The following is a 17,659-nucleotide window of genomic DNA, read 5'->3' as shown; positions in this document are numbered from 1 at the left end:
CAAGGTGGCCTATACATGATTTTGTGGCAGTAAATAGGGAACCAAAATTCTGGATCTGAAACCTAGCTGAGGCTTTTCTATACGTTGGCCTCTGCTGTAACTCTATTTTTAATGAAATGGACTCCACCTAGGTTTGAGCACCGAGGATATTTTCTGTTGCTGACTGCCAGCCTTGCCATTTCTTCCTATCTGAAATTATAGTCTTTCCATTTTTCTCTTCTTTCTAGTTGGAATAGACTTTACATCACATCTGCCTTTAATTGCTTAAGGCAAATTGGTGCATCTGAGTTAGAATGCAGAGGTCTTGATGGGAGATGATAGCATGGGGGAGAGAGCAGTCAATGCAAGCATAGAAATACGAGGATGTAAGACAAAGATACTTAGGGAATGAGCCCCTATCGCATGAGCTTGTTTGGAAGATGAGTGAGATGACTGTGTGTGAAAGAATCGAACTGAGATAATTTCGAGGTATCCAAATTGAGAAACCGTGCTATACTATCATTTGCTGAGTTGGGAAATATTATAAGAGAAACAGATTTGGAGCAATGGAAAGAGAAGTAGGGTAGTTTGGAACATGCTGAACTGGATACACCTGTGGGATTTCGAAGATGGCAGGCATGGGGTAGCTAGTTTCAACCCGAGTAGAGAGGAATAGCTTCAAAACTACAAACATCAGAATCTTAAACATAGGAATCACAAAGTCATGGCATTTGGGGATATCACCCAGGTGGAGGTTGTTGACCTAGGAAGCAGCAGACATAGACAGAGCACTATAGAGTATCAATATTCAAGACCAAGTAGAAAGAAAAATGAGAGACTACTGAAGTTGGAGAAAAAGATTTGCGTATCACGTCACAAATAGAAGAATTTTGGAGGAAGGACGCAACTGTTTCAATGAAGTCTCACAAGAGTGAGTCGTTATATAGATTAGCCTGGGGAAGGAATGCTGTGGTATAACTTTATCCAGAGACTGGGCTCCCCCTGCTGAGATATCTTCTGTGAGGGGAGGAGGGTTCTGTTCTTTCCTTGAGACCAATCTGACATAGTGAGTTCTTGGTGGGTGTCTTTTCTTAGAAATTTTCCAACCTGAGAATATCTGAAGGCAGAGTAAATCACCTGAACTTTAGCTTTTAGAGGGGAATAATTGTCTCCTCGTTATGTTGGTGAACTTTGTTACAATACTGACAAGAGCCAGGGCAGATGTTCTGTTGTGGAGAAAGAGAGAGAAAGAAAAGAGACTGCATGGTCTACTTGGGTGTTAGACATGGGGCATGTCTTTTTTTAACCCCTTGACCCCCCACAGTTGTTATTCCAGTTCACCAGGGCTGGGACTTTACAGTGAGCTTTGTTCCAAATCCCTAACTAGTCATTGTCTCTCCACCTAACTGTATTTTGGGCACCTATTTTCCTAGAAAACCTCCTGGGCTGCTGGTAACTGGGCTGGTCTAAAATTATAGGACAGGAGTTATGTGATTTGTGTCTCTGGGAATAAAAATATTTTTATATCATTTCTATTATGACTTAAAATTATAATGAAAACTTTGTCAGGTATTGATTAGTAAAGAGAAGAGACAATTGATAGTTTATCACTTTACAGAGCTGAAAGTGGGGGATAATATTGAAGAAGGCTTAGATGGTTATCTGTCGATCACTGTAACAATAAGCCATTGATATTTTTATTTTCAGTCTATGAGACGTATCCAGTCCAAGACCATGGTGGCCTCATTCAACTTGAGCAGCTTCAATCTGGGCCCCTTCATCCTGCTGGGAATCCCAGGGCTGGAGGAGTTCCACGTCTGGATTGGGATTCTCTTCTTTATTATTTACCTTTTGGGCCTTGCAGGCAACAGTGTCCTTCTCTACCTTATTTCCATGGAGCGCAGCCTTCATGAGCCCATGTTCTTTTTCCTCTCCATGCTGGCTGCCACAGATATCATCCTGTCTAATACTTGTGTACCCAAAACATTCAGCATCTTCTGGCTAGGTCCTCAGAAAATCACCTTTCCTGCCTGTCTTACTCAGATGTTCTTTCTCCACTACAGTTTTGCCATGGATTCTGCCATTCTGCTGGCTATGGCATTTGATCGCTATGTTGCTATTTGCTTCCCCCTAAGATATACCACCATTCTCACCCGTCAGAGTATTACTAAGATTGTAATGGCTATTGTTGGCAGGAGCTTTTCTATCATCTTCCCGTGTGTGTTCCTATTAAAGCGACTCCCTTTTTGCCAAAGTCTCATCATACCACACACATACTGTGAGCACATAGGTGTTGCCCAACTCGCCTGTGCAGACATCTCCATCAACATCTGGTATGGCTTTGCTGTACCTATACTGACTGTTACATCAGACCTGATCCTGATTGGCATCTCCTACACTCTCATCCTTCGTGCCATCTTTGACCTTCCATCCCAAGATGCCCGCCAGAAAGCTCTCAACACGTGTGGTTCCCATGCTTGTGTCATTCTTATATTCTACACACCAGCCCTGTTCTCTGTTCTCACCCATCGTTTTGGTCACGATATTCCGCACTCCTTCCATATACTGGCTGCCAACCTCTATGTAGCCATCCCTCCTGCACTCAATCCAATCATCTATGGGGTGAAGACCAAGCAGATTCGGGAAAAAATCATCCTACTCCTCTTCCCTAAAGGGAACCAGTGACATGAGACTGAGAGCTTGGGAAAGGAAACAGGTAACTACATTGACTTCAGAATGAATTTCATTTTTTACAGCTAAAATATGTATAAGGGGGATTTAAACACATATGAAATCCTAAAAGTCCTCCATGTGCTGGAGGAATCCGAAAGATAAAGTAAGGAGGTAGATGTCAAGAAAGGCAACAAAAAAAGTTGAAGGAGCTATGTCTGCTTGAAAACATAGATCAGACAGAAATTTCTATCTCATTTTGAGATAGATTTCCAAGACTTACGGGATAAAATATTGATTGTATATAATGTGGAAGAAAAAAAATAGAATATTATTCTTAATTAACTGGTTAAAAGAGATAACTAAAGGTCTAACAATTTGAGCTATCTTTGTTGGAGACTTTCCAGATGAAAGTTGGTAAAGCTAACAGCAAATGATTACCATCCTTACGAATCATCCAGGAAGATTAATCATTGAAAAGCATGGTTCTCAAACATAGATGAGTACCAAAATCACCTGGGGGATTTGGTAGAAATGCAAAGTCCCAGGTTCTATCCTTCTTCAATGGACCTCTGTGTTCTTTAACAGCTCTCTAGGTGATTCTGACACCTAAGAAATTTTGGATCCTTCCAAATCTGAAAAGTCCTGGTCCTTTGAAATACCCATAAACTTAGTTCTTCTAGTAATTTCCTAGGCTTGGAAGTAACATAGCTGTCTTTCATGCTCCCCATAATTGCCTCTTGCTTAGTATTAGTGATCCATCTTAATTCCATAACTGTAAATATCATATCATCAAAATATATTATCAATTATATCTCTTATTATAATCTTTGAAGGATTTCACTTCTGGCAGAGAAAATTCTTCTCATGATGATTTTAATGAACACAGAGATGACCCATTAATAACTTTGTGTGGTAGTCTCTAAGGAGAGCCATAGTACTATATTTCATCTCCCATGCTTTTCTACTTAATGAGCAGCAAAGATGACAGAGAGTATAAAGCCAATTGCCCACTGGTTAAACAAAAGCTATGGAAAAAATCATTCCCTGGGAGTAGGAGTAGGATTGGGTCCTTGTTAAGAAAGCAGTAGTATTAACCTCCTCCTGGATTTTTAGAAACTATAATGGTCTAGTGACTGTAATGTGACTCTCCCAATATTTTACATAGGAGGGTCAATTGCAGCTCTCTATCTCAGCATCACCAGAGTGTGTTGGCTGTGTAGATGGCAGATTTTTTCTTATTTCTTGACTTCACAGGTCTTCAGACTGAAAGGAACTGTGTTCAGGGATCTGCATACAAGGAACTGAACTGAAGGAGCCCTATTCACAAATGCCCTGCTAAAGAGGTTGAGATCCTGGATTTTGAACTAGTTGCATAATAGGAATGAGACCTTGGGAATCTTAGGGAAGAGGTGAACGTGTTTTGTTTTTATTTTTGTTTTGTTTTGTGACTGGTTTTGTATGTAAAAGGAGATCTGTGTTATTATGGCCTAGGGTGCACTGTTGCTGGTTTTATTTTCCAAAGATGGCCAAAACCATACAACGCATCCTATATACCTTTGTGCAGTAGAAATCCTGCTATTTCTCCAAGAGGTGCTGTGTAATTCCACTCCCCTCTTACCTTGGCTGGTCTTAGTGATGACTTTGAAAAAACGGATGTGATAGATGTGACATTTCAGGATATCCAAGGGTGGATTATAAGAACCCTTACATCTTCTTCAGTGGTGCCTTTGGGTAGATATTTGCTTTTTGGACACTCTCCCCAGAACACAGCCACCATCCTGTGAGCATCCCAGACTGCATGGAGAGTTCATGTGCTTAACAGCCTGGCTGTGCTACTAGTTATCAGCTGGAATGAACTGCATCAGTTGCTTAGAATTACCTGCAGCTCCATCCACAATCTGATTGCAGCCTCAGGAGAGAAAGAGGGAGGAGGAGAGACCCCAAACTACTGCATGTGTGATCCCGGGGGATCTACAGAATCATGAAATAATAGTAAATTGTATGAAACCACTACTTTGGGGGGAGTTTGTTATGCCATAATAAATAATTGGAAGAACCTGACTCTCAGTACTCTGAATTTTTCTCTAAAGATCTTGACCATCCTACCTCAACTACTTCATTCCTGATAAACACCATAGAATTTGTGTTTCCACAAATTCACGCAAATTATTAATAATCTAAATTTTAGGCATTCGGTTCCTGACCCATTACCTTCTATTTTCACTCTCGTGAATCTCAGTTCAATAATCTCTCTACTTTTTCAATGCATTTATAATGAGTTGATCTTATTACCTTCTCACATTTCCCCATTCTGCTCCTTTTTCTCTCCTCTTTACCAGCATTAATTTTATGATTCATTCTTAGAATTACTGTTGAATACAAATCATTTCTCTCCTTTCACCATCTTCTTTTTGCAACACACCTACACCGACAACCCCACATACTTCACTGTGCTGTTCCAGTCATTTATTTCTAAATCTGACTGCTCACTCTATGTCTGCAGCTATGGAGTAAAAACTGTAAATACGCTGACTCATGTTATTTTAAATTTAGCATTGCTGAACTAAGAATGTCTTTTTAGTTATAAAGAGACCACAGTAACCCGATAATGATAGGGAAACATAATTTCACTTAGACAACAGAAACAAATTGGGACTTCTCTGTGCAAGCTGGTGTATATGCACCCACGTTTTATAATTCGTGGCAATCATATCACATTTCTCTATTTATTTTTGTACTCTTTTTTATGGTTTTGTTTTGGGGTTGTTGGGTTTTTGCCTCCCTCAGGCCCTAAGGTCCCCCAGCAAGTAGCTGCTTCCCTGGGCTGTGAGAGTGGCTTGGGCAGTTTTCTGGCTCTATGTGCTGTTTGGTCCTGCCAACTTTCAATATGTGGAGTTATGGCATCTCAGTGATCTAGAACCTCCCAGGCCTTGCCTGGTCCCAGACAGAGCACCACGCACGTCATGCGATTTAATTCTGCTAAGGAGCCTCTGTATCAAGTGCTATTATCTTATTATTAATATAATATAATTAATGTAATAATATTATGATAACATCCCCATTTTGTAGATGAAAAACTGAGGCTCAGAGAAGGTATTACTTTGCCCAAGTTCACACAGCTAATAAATGGAGGAGGTGGGACTTAACCCATACGATCCAGTCTCAAAATCCACATTCTCAATCACTAACCTTAAAAAAGCTTGGGAAAGGTACAATGAGGGGAGTAGATTAAGTTTTAAATGCTATGCACTGGCTTACCTACCTTTACTAAATTTAGTTTCTTGAAAAAAAATTTCCTCACCACTGGTGTGTGTACACGTGGATCTCACTAGCTTTCCTTGGACATTGGGACTGTCCACTTCCCAGTAACATAGCCCCCCTTCCCCCCATGACTGGGTAACTTCCCGTCATTCTTGAAGACCCTCAGGCCGCCATCACTGGTGCCTAGAGATCCCAACCGGTCCAGAGCCATGACTGTCACACTACCAATTAATGAAATGCCCTTGCTGCCTCAGTATCCATGCCTCTGTCCATGGCCTCCTAGAGCTCCTCTGCCCTTTGCAATCTATTCAAAATTTCTCAGCTAGTAAATGTCAGACCTGGAATTCAAATCTATATCTCTTTCATTTTAATTTGTTTTATTTTCTATAGGTTATAAACTCTATATTATAGAGTTTATATAAATATAGAATATCAACTCTAATATAGAGTATAAACTCTATGAGTTGCACTAGATTATGTATAAGTTTCTTTATACTTCTGAATTACTTTCTAAATATCTTGAACTAATTTACACACCAACTTGCATGAAAGGAGTCACAGAGAAATTTTAAATATAATTGTGCTCTGAATATGTACTTATAGTTCAATACCAATGAGTCAGATGTTTAGGGTGGGAATGAGGGAGGCAGGGGAGGGATCACTAAGATGTTTACAGTTCTATGAGATCTACCTGGTGAGTACAGTTGAAGTGAATCTGAGTCCACTTTGTCCACTCTTCCTTAGAAATCTATCTCCCCATGGCTCAGATATATGCTAGTCTTGGGTAGTTCCAGATGACAATCCAGTCCTGGGAGGAAATGCTATTGTAATTTGTAAGAGTCTCTCCTAACCCAACCATTTCCACATATACTTTTGCACCTTCCTTCTGTAGGTACTTAGATACTTGGCCTGAGCGGAGGGGAATAAAGAGGAACAATTTAAAGGGCCACCATGTCATTACCTCAGTGTGTTATAGGAGAAGAATGTTGGATCTTTGAATCAGTAGCTTATCTTCTTACCTAATTAGAAGAAGGAGAAAAGACAAATAATTACCCTAACAAAGTCATAAACTGTTAAAGGGAAATAAAGACTCCAGCTCAAGGTCAGTGTGGAGAAATTCAGATGAAGCAGAGTGATTGTTTTCTTGAGGGCAGGTAATATGTGGTATTGAATTAGGAAGGAATTGAAAAGGAAGCCATGCAAAATCTAACTCAAGGTGTATCTCTCCCCAGTCTATCCTCATCCTGTGTCACCTCCTTTCTTCCTAACTTTCCCTCCCCAACCATTTGACACAGTATAGCTTCATGTTTTTTGCTGTTGTTGTTGTTGTTTGCTTGTTTGTTTGTTTGAGAGCTGGTTAGATATTAACTTACTATAGGATAGTGATGACATTTCTCCTGCCTTAAAAAATATCCAGCCTTTATGAGAAGACTTTGATATGACTGGCTCTATGTGCCAGTCTCCCCAGGGATCTTATTTGCAAATTCACCACTCCTTTTAACAGCTAGGACCTTTGGTGCTCTGAGCCACACCATAGCCTCCCTGGATCAAATAAGCCTTCAGAAGGTGGAGATAAGTAAGACCAAATCACACATTTAGGAGCTATATTACTTGTGCTGGATGAAGATTTTTCCAGTATGGTTAACCACCAAGGCTGGGGTGAGTGTTAAATGGATGAAATGGACAAAAATCATAAGGTTGAGGATAATTCTGTAAAGTCAGTAGGAGCAGTAGGGGAAAATACAGAAGGAAGACCATCATACAAAGTTATTGATGTCCTTGGTCACTTTGGAGGTCCTATCAGATTGTCCCCTGACTCCATTATGAGAGGTACAGTTCCTTTCCTTCCTCAGGTGTTGGCATAGCCTAATTGCCTATCAAATGTATCATCAGTAGCTCCATCTTTCTTTGTGCTTCAGTCCTTTATGTTGCAGTTAGAGATTTTAGTCTCTTGCTGTTTTCTTTGTGGGCTCAAGGCAAGCCAGTCAGATAAATTTCTGGGAACAGCTTTTCTTAAATCAATGATGAATTCAGAATTTCTTGACAAAATAACTGCATTTTGTACTCACTCATATCACCTTGGCAGGAGTGAATCTATCATCCATCTCTCTATCATCTATCATCTATCTATCTGTCATCTATCTATCTATGATCTATTTATCATCTATCAATTAGAAAGTAATCTTGTGCTTGTGTACCTAAAATCCTCACAGTGCCCCCAGAAAGCCTAGGGGATCAGCAAACTCATCTGATTTCCAACATCACCAGGGTCCAAGTACAGCTATCCCCCAAATTTCAATCAAATTCTTGAATTCTTTCCAGTAATTTCACATGCAGGAAACTTAGAAGCCCACCAAACCAGGAATCTCTGTTTCAGTATCTCCAACTTCTATTGTCTTTTCCGGGGCAAAACCAGATGACTGTCTTACTGAACAGCCTAAAAGAAATTCTTCCTTTTACTCAAATAAGATATACATTTTTCTTCATCTTTGCTGTCTCTTAGTGGCGGTACAGAACATGTTCATTCCTATTGTATGTGAGGAATTCAAATACCACTATTGTTTCTCTGTCCCAAAGGAGATTAATGAGGGGAACACAATGACATCCACATATTGATGGGATTGGGGTCATGGAGGAGCGATTCTATCTCAGATCTGGTGAGAGTCCACCAAACCCAGTTACATGAGAAGTGGTCTGGGATATCTCTGAAGATCTTAATTTAAAAGTGGATGAAATCACAGTGCCTTCACCCTTGGATTACAGACTCAAGAGAAGCCAATATGTCTTTCAACTTGAGGAACTAAATGAAGTTTCTTCCTCTGACAGGCAAGTACACAGACCAGTGAAGTCTGAGATCTGCAAAAATATGAGAAATATCTGTATTATAACACATGCTTCTTAAATTATAGAAACTGTTTTATGATGTTTTCCATGATTTTTCTTAATTCCCTGACAACCTTATGAAGTAAGAATTATCATCTGCATTTTATATTAGCAAGCTGAGAACAGGGGGGAATAAGACAACCAACAAGTAACTGCAATCAGGCCAGATTTTGAACCCAAGCAGTCTGAATTCAATCTCTGATCTCTTATTTTCCAGGCCACATAAAGAGGGTGACAATCATAGGAAGTGAGTTACACAAGAGTTGTCTGAAGCATTTGAGGCAGACTCAGATTAGGAGACTAAATTTTATTTCCTTTGTGAAGCTTTCTCGAATAAGAACTGGGTTATATATCTTTTCTTCATAGCATACATCAACATAGCATTCCACATGTATATTGGAGATTATTTGATTAATTATGTCTTCTCGTTAGGAAGCCTAATGTATCATGGGTTATGAGTATTCTTACTATTTAGTATGGACAACACATCTAGAAAAGTGTCTGGTACATAGTAGGATGTTAATAATGTGCTTTTTGACAAAGTAATAAAATGAAAGAGCAACTTTAGAAAACTTTAATATTAATAGAAATATTAAGTTCATAAAATTGGAAGCCTAAGACACTGAAGAGGAATAGTGCTTGTCTGATGTGGGTTGTTTACAGATATTGACTTAAGGAAAGGAGAAATACTCTTAGAGTCAGAGGTCCAGAAATTGAAAATGGGTGCCTCAAGAAAGCATAGAATTTCTGCCATTAGAGTTGTACAAGCCACTTCCAGATGACTACTTCTCAGGATATCACATACAGGAGCCAAGCATCATAAAATTATTGAACTATACATGCTTTGTAACACATTTCCTAGGTAGGTGAAAGATTATATTTCATTAATTTTTCTATTGTTTAAAACCCACAGGTATTCTCTGGATAGAATTAAAACAATTTCTATGTTCCAAGATGGACATTGAAATGTTTATAGTTACTTGCTATTATAACTCAGTTACTGCATTTCAAGGACAGAAAAAATTACAATAGAATTGTAGTAAATTCTATTTTATGGCTTAAAAAGTTAAACAAAGTAATAATTGCATTAGTAAATAAAACTTGTAATAACATCACACCCTATGTGACTTGTAGCCATAGTAATTACTAGCATGAGATAATAAACTTGCAATAACATCTGAGAAGTGCATATTTCAATTAATAAAACAAAATTAGTTGGTCTTTTATAAACAATGAATCTTGGAATACTGAAAAAAAATTTAAAAAATTTCAAAATCTAAAAATACAACTGGACATGAATCGGGGATTAAAGAAAGGATATACTTTTTAATTATTATAAAATTTTTTTATCTTGTCTTAGGTGTTTCCACTATCCAGTATTCTTTTGAAGGGAGGACAATTGGATGAACTTAATGTTAAGGTTCCTTCTAAAAAAGAGTGTCTTGGGTCCCAAGCACTGGACTCAGTAAGGTAGGAATTATGACTCTGACTTCACCTATAAGGATCTCTCAAAGCAAGATGACTCCAGGAAAGATGCCTCCCTCATTCTTTTCTGCTTGGCTGTTGTCATAAGTTCAATCTATAGCCCAGTCACTCCATGAAACCTTCCCTTACTTAACTCACCTGTGAACCCCTGGTCTCTGAATTTCTACTTCCCTTCCAATGGTATGCTTCATTTGGAGACTTCGGGGAGCACACACCTGTGAGGCTCCTGGCCTGACCATTCATATCAGGGCTCATCCTTTAAGGCAAACAAAACAGACTAAGGCAGATATATCTTAAAATCCAACTAAATCATGCAGCCAGTCAAGAAAGCAGATAGAGGGGCGCCTGGGTGGCTCAGTGGGTTAAGCCTCTGCCTTCGGCTCAGGTCATGATCCCAGGGTCCTGGGATCGAGCCCCGCATCAGGCTCTCTGCTCAGCAGGGAGCCTGCTTCCTCCTCTCTCTCTGCCTGCCTCTCTGCCTACTTGTGATCTCTGTCTGTCAAATAAATAAATAAAATATTAAAAAAAAAAAAAAAAAAGAAAGCAGATAGAAATGTATTATATCTGTAGATTAGATTAGACTACAAATGTATTGAAGAGCTAAATAGGAGCACATTCTAGAGTATATTGGATGGAAAAAAAAAAAAAAAAACATGATGGGGATCTGGTGAGAAAAGATCTTGTCTGAGCCAAAGAACCCGTTTTTCAATTGTGGTCACTTAAAAAAGTCTGTTAAAAAATTCATTTCTTGTGTTCAATCTTTTATCCACTTACGAGTTAAATGCTACTTTTTGGTCTTATGTATATAAGGCATTAATGCCAGGGCCGTGTAATACGAAAACCATTTTCAAACATGTAGGTAAGGGTAGGGAAGTCACTAGTGTTTGTGAAGTTCCTGGATTAGTGACAGCAGGCCCTGTTGTCACCCCTTGGACTGAGGGGACAAGAGGAGGACATGGTTATAAGAAGAAACCAAGGCCAGAGAAGGATATTTATAGAGATAAAACCAGCTTGCAGCAATCCTACCGGGCGGGAGTTGAAGGAATAAATCCCTCACCTGCCTTTAATCCTCTGTTGGTGTTTCCTATGGTTAAACCCAATCAGAAGTGAGAGAGCAGCAGAATCTGGACTGGACTCTATCCAGTGTCCCAGGAACTAGAACATAATGGGAAGTGGTGGAGTGTAGACCAGAGGAGGGTAATATAGGGATTCTGAGCAGCATACACTAAGGAAGGTTATATTTGTGTTACTGTTGATGAATTTCACATGATAGAATATTTCCTAGCAATGTAGAGGCTTCACTGAAAGATGGAAAGCCTAGAAATAGGCATATTATTTACAAAGCTATTTTAATACCCCAGGCAAGAAATGAGGAAGGCATGAATTGGAGTAGAATTGGTGGGAATGGAAGAGAGGCAAGAAACTGAATGGTTATGTGGGAGGAATAAGTGACATCTAGGATGATCCATTTCATTTTCTAACCACTTTCAGGAAGACAAAGCCGTGTGTTCTCTTCATCATTATGCTTTCTGCATCGGTCAGCAATGACACTGCCTTCCATCCTTCCACATTTATTCTACTTGGAATCCCTGGGATGCAAGACCAGCACATGTGGGCTGCCATCCCCTTCTGTTCCATGTATATCCTTGCTCTCATTGGCAATGGCACCGTCATCTATATCATCATGACAGATAGAACTCTGCATGAGCCAATGTACCTCTTCCTGTGCCTACTTTCTATCACTGACCTGATTCTCTGTTCCACCACATTGCCCAAAATGCTAACAATCTTCTGGCTTAGGTCCCACATAATTTCCTACCATGGCTGTCTCACACAGATGTTTTTTGTTCACACTGTCTTTGCCACAGAGTCGGCTGTTCTACTGGCCATGGCTTTTGACCGCTATGTGGCTATCTGCCGACCGCTTCATTACACATCCATCCTCAATGCTGCAGTGATTGGGAAGATTGGTCTGGCATGTGTGGCCCGTGCCCTCCTCTTTGTTTTCCCCTTTGTCATCCTCATCGAACGCTTACCCTTCTGTGGACATCACATCATCCCCCACACCTATTGTGAGCACATGGGCATCGCCAAGCTGGCTTGTGCCAGCATCAAGCCCAACACTATTTATGGTCTCACTGTGGCACTTTCAGTCACTGGCATGGATGTGGTCCTCATTGCCACCTCCTATGGCCTGATCCTGCGGTCTGTGCTGCGCCTGCCCTCCAAGGATGCCCAATTCCGAGCATTTAGCACTTGTGGAGCCCACATCTGTGTGATTCTTATTTTCTATGTACCTGCCTTTTTTTCCTTTTTCACCCACCGCTTTGGCCACCAAGTACCTCCTCATGTCCACATTGTACTTGCAAATCTCTACCTCCTTGTGCCTCCTGTTCTCAACCCCCTGGTCTATGGCGTTAATACCAAGCAGATCCGCCTAAGAATATTTGGCTTTTTTATGGGAAGGAGGTAGCTAGACTCTCTGTGTACCCCAAGGATCGATGGGAAAAGTTACAATTAATCTGTCACCTTCCTTGAGCTAGAGATTTCTGTTTCTGGCAATTCTGGCAAGCCAGTATCATGTATTACCCGAAACAGTTTGAAGTGTTTAGAACAACACATTTATACTTGCTGAATCTATAGAATACTATTCTCCTGTTAGGCTATTATGTGGCTCGTCATGTGGCTGTAGGCTTTGAATCTTTGTAGGAAAACATCAGGAGGCATGGTACTAGTATTTTTGATAGTAAGAGCCAGTAAGTTACTCTATTTTCAGAAAACCCAGCACTGGAAAGAGGAAAGGGATCAAAAAAGATTTACTCACGTATAGCTTCAAAAAATTGAGAATGACACACACATCCCCATTGATTGACTGATTGCCAGCACTTTCTTAGACCAAGGCTGTTTGCAGTAACAGTGTCAACCTTAGACAAAAGATGGGCTGAGGCAGCCCAGGATCTTCTGGATCTGGCATTAGATTTAAACAGATGGAGACAGATGACTGCTAATCAGCTCTTTGTAAGAAGAAGCACGTGTATCAATGGGAAAGCCATAGCCCCTGTTTCTCAAGAATTGTTTCAAAAAATGACACTATGGAGCTAATACAGCCACTACTTTTCTGATGATCTTTGTATTTTTGCCCGATATTCTCTGAGTGATGAACTTTAGATGTGAATGATTTTGTGGGCCACTATGGAGGTAGTCTGACCTTTAGTTTGCCTCATTTAATCAACACTTTGGGTATATACAAAATACAAGGACATAGAGTTTCCTGCCAGTGCTAGCCAGGAACCCAGGTTAGTCAGAGTTAACAAGTAGCTTTCTCCAAACAGCTGGCCCTCATGATTCAGCACAGGCTTACCTTCCATAGGAGCTGGGCTGTTTGTCTTTGGATACCTTGAAAGAGATGAAAGCAGATAACCAGTTTATCCTCACGCACAATACATCAGTCTTCTCCTGAGCTTCTTTCTCACTGTATATTGTCTTTGATCAGAAACTCTCCATCTTCTAAGGCATTTGTGCCACTTTTCAACTTCAGTATCCATATCTTTCTTTTTGTAAGATCTGAGATTCAACTTATAAAGACTTGATTTAATTTGTAATGTGATGTTTGAAGCATAAGGGTCATATAAGCAGGGATCAAAAAGATTTTTATTGTGCTATTATAAAATACATCACATAAAACCTGCCTTTCAAACCAGTATGTTATATAGGCATCAGCTCTATGCATTTCCAAACATTTTGTCACCATAAACTTTATAACCATTATGCATAACTCCCCATTCTGACATCTGCCCAGTCTTTGGACATCTCTAATTTACTAACAACAACAGCAACAACAGGTCTTTTGCAAGCACTTTAGAAAGACTGCTTATTTATTTACCCTTTTAGTTGAACATTCATTCAAAAGTATATATTGAGATCAACCATGTACTAGGTCCAGTAGGCACTGCATTTCACAGGTGAATAAGACATAGTGTGTGACTTCAGGAAATTCACACTGTAAGGAGAGAGTAAGTAAAGTAATACAACAGAATATGGCATTTGCAGTGACAAGGTATAACAGATCCTATTAAAGAGGAAAATATGTACATGCTAAGATAATTCTATTTTTTTTCTTACAATGAAATAATTATTAATTTAGGATCCATCCTAAAACTGGGTCCTCTTGCCATTGGGCTGAAGCCAGGGTCTGACCTGTTTCTTGGTTTTCATCTTCTCATGGTTCCCATGCCTAATAACTTAGCCATCTCTATAAAAATTATATTAAAAAGTAATTGTACTAATCTGCTTCCTATATTTTGGGGAAAGGACAATTAAGTAACTGTGATAACTATCTCCCTGTTAAAAATTACTAAAACAAATTCAAGACTGGATAAAATACACAAATTATGAGAATATAGAAGATGAATAGTAAAGCAAATTACTCGGTTTGTTTTCTTGTCTAGAGGCTGGACATTGTATCATCATTTGATAATCAGAAAATTTGGGGTGAGCTCTTGTCCTCAAAGGATTATCTGCTTCTGGAGGATTTTTAAGGTTCCAATATGTGAATGCCTTAGTAATTTTCCTTAGAAAAGAGATATTGTTAGCTGGAAACATGTATTCAAAGATCAATTCCTCAGAGCCTTACTGCTGCACTGTGAGGTACTTACAGTACCTGAGAAGTCTTCTCTAGTGAGGATCATTGCAATCTTTTTTTGATGATGTTTCCAAAGTATCCCGTCTCTTCTTTTAAGATTGTATGGTAGAGGGTAAATAGGTGGCTGGTTTGGGAAGGCAGTCCTTATTTGTAAACTTAGTTTTAAGTTTATCTGTTAACTAACATTATCAAAATGGAAGAGAATGGAATTCCCAACTGATGCATAACACACAATTAACTTTTAAGGATTTTTAATCTGTGATTACCCTTTTATTATCACATAAGTATCCTATTAGTAAGAATGAATTCTGGACTGTAAAGACATTACCAAATCTTCAAGGTTCTTGTTTATTCAATGATGTATGTTACTAATACATTTTTAATATCTTTAAATATAAAAATGAATATGTTTTATCTAATCTAAAAAGTGAACAATCATCATAAAATTTATCTTACATGGATAATGAGAGACCTCTCACAATAGAATTAAAATTTGGAGAATGCAAAACCATAAAAGACTCTTAACTATAGGGAACAAACTGGGGGTTGCTGGAGGGGGAGTAGGGGGGACATGGGGTAACTGAGTGATGGGCATTATGGAGGGCACTTGTTGTGATGAGTACTGGCTGTTACATGCAACCGATGAATCACTAACTTCTACCCCTGAAACACATAATACACTATATGTGAACTAAACTGAATATAAAGTTTAAAAAAATTTAAAAAGAGAAAGCAAAACAAACCTAATTATTTCTATTATGCTTTTTTAGAAAAGTATGCAAGCAAATCTTTGTGATAAGTAATGGTCATTTAGACAACTCAAAGATAGTTTAAGTATCAAGACATCTTACCATTTTTCTTATTTTGAAATCAGGGCCTTCCTTTGGGAAATATAAAGTCAAGGAAAATTATCAGAGAAGACAAGATATGAATATAAGATATAAATGACAAAAGATAATAAATAAAGGTAATATACTGAGAACACAAATCCATAAGAAACTTGCTTATTAAAACCTTTACTATATTTTTTAAAAATGAACTTTTGATGAAGCAATTTAAAGGTAAAAGAGAAAATGTTTAAAGAACTATATTTTTTAGCAATTGTATTCTTTTCATTATTTGTGGATTTTAAAATTATTTTTAACACATATTTATATCAATATAGTTAGAATTACAGAAATATAAATATATTTGTAAATACACAAATATAAAATCATAAGTTTAAAACTATGAAACTAAGTTTAAAAACATAACCAATGATATCAAGGTAATAAATAATGTATATGTTATATAGAATTTATAATCTTAATACATTATAGCCATTTTCTAAATAGAAAAAATAGGTTAATTATATATTATATAAATTAGATTTCTCTGGAATACTCTGGAATATATAATCTTAGAGTGGGCACAAACCAAAAGAACAATTTTGGGACTCAATTAATCCTCAAAGTTTTTTAAAAGAGAGGAAGAAACAGAAGGAATAAAAAGGGAAAGAGAAGGAGACAGAAAGAAAGAGAAAAAGTAGGAAGCAAGGAGGGGGAGGAAGAGAGGAGGAATGAGGGTATCAGCCACAGATTAACAATGGAAAAATGTTACACTTACATGTTGGAGCAGACAGAGAGTAAAAATATGTTAGAAATCCTACCACTTTAAATTATTTTCAGGACCATGTCAGTTACTCTTCTCTAGTCACAGTTTTGCGTCTTCTGACTCTACCCAGAGTGCAGGAACTGAACAGGTAGAACCTCTTCAATAGGCTTTTTCCTTTTTGGTGTGACTCAGGAAGATAACAGGAAGGAGACTTCTGAATCTATTATACGATTACAACTCTACTCATTCCAGTTAAGGAAAGCAGATCATTGACTACATTATTTACTTTTTGTTTTAGGTGTCTCAAAAATGAAAAATCTTGTGCACGTCAAAATTTCTTCCAAAAACTAACCTTTGGACAGCTTATATTAGAGCACAAAATTTTCTATTAGTCAGGTTTTCCAGGGAAACCAGACCAATAGGAGATAGATAGATGATAGGTGATTACAGAGATAGATAGAGACATAGATAAGTAAGTAGATGGATGGGGAGATGATAGATAAACAGACAGATAAAAGAGGAAATTTCTATGTGGGATCAGTTATGTACTAGGTAAAATGGACATTGAAATTCACAGATGAATAAGGCACAGTATGTGACTTCAGGAAACTCATGCAGTAAGGAAAGAAGTTAAAAAAAAAAAAAAGGCTCATACAATTTTAGAGTCTGTGAAGTCCCACAATCTGCTGTCTGTAAAGTGGAGTCCTGGGAAAGCCAGTGGTATAATTCAGTCTGAGACTTTAGGCTTGAAAACCAGGGAGCTGATCGTGTGAGGCTCAGTAAGAGACCTGAGGCCTGAGAAGCAAGAATGCTGATGCTCAAGGGAAAAGATGAATGTTCCAGTTCAAACAAAGGAAAGCAAATTCACCTTTTCTCTCCCTTTTAGTTCTGTTTAGGCCCTCAGTGGATTGGACGGTGCCTGGCCACATTAGTGACTACTATCATTACTTAGTCCACTGGTTCAAATGCTAATCTCACCCCACCTCCAGAACACTCCCAGTGACACACCCACAAATAATGTTGTATTAACACTTTAGGCCAGTTAAGTTGACACATAGAATTAACCATCACACATCTCTTAGCCCAGTTAAGTTGACACATAGAATCAACCATCAGAAATTCTTATTGGGTTTGCAATTGTGC

General features: G+C 38.5%; 2 protein-coding genes across 2 annotated transcripts; both read left to right on the top strand.

Annotated features, from left to right (window-relative positions):
- Positions 1-1,713: 1,713 nt before the first annotated feature.
- On the top strand, positions 1,714-2,664 carry LOC308350057 (olfactory receptor 52H1-like; the record flags this gene model as incomplete). Its single annotated transcript, XM_080815057.1, has 1 exon — positions 1,714-2,664. One exon carries the CDS (start codon positions 1,714-1,716, stop codon positions 2,662-2,664), a length of 951 nt encoding a protein of 316 aa, XP_080671183.1.
- Positions 2,665-11,803: 9,139 nt separating this feature from the next.
- On the top strand, positions 11,804-12,754 carry LOC308350054 (olfactory receptor 52D1-like; the record flags this gene model as incomplete). Its single annotated transcript, XM_080815054.1, has 1 exon — positions 11,804-12,754. The coding sequence occupies one exon, from the start codon at positions 11,804-11,806 to the stop codon at positions 12,752-12,754; it is 951 nt and encodes a 316-aa protein (XP_080671180.1).
- Positions 12,755-17,659: the final 4,905 nt, after the last annotated feature.

This window comes from Martes martes (assembly GCF_963455335.1).
Source record: "Martes martes genome assembly, chromosome: 10".
In the NCBI taxonomy this organism is placed as follows: domain Eukaryota; kingdom Metazoa; phylum Chordata; class Mammalia; order Carnivora; family Mustelidae; genus Martes; species Martes martes.
The sequence above is the reverse complement of the archived record's forward strand: the minus strand, read 5'-3'. Positions and strand labels throughout refer to the sequence as shown.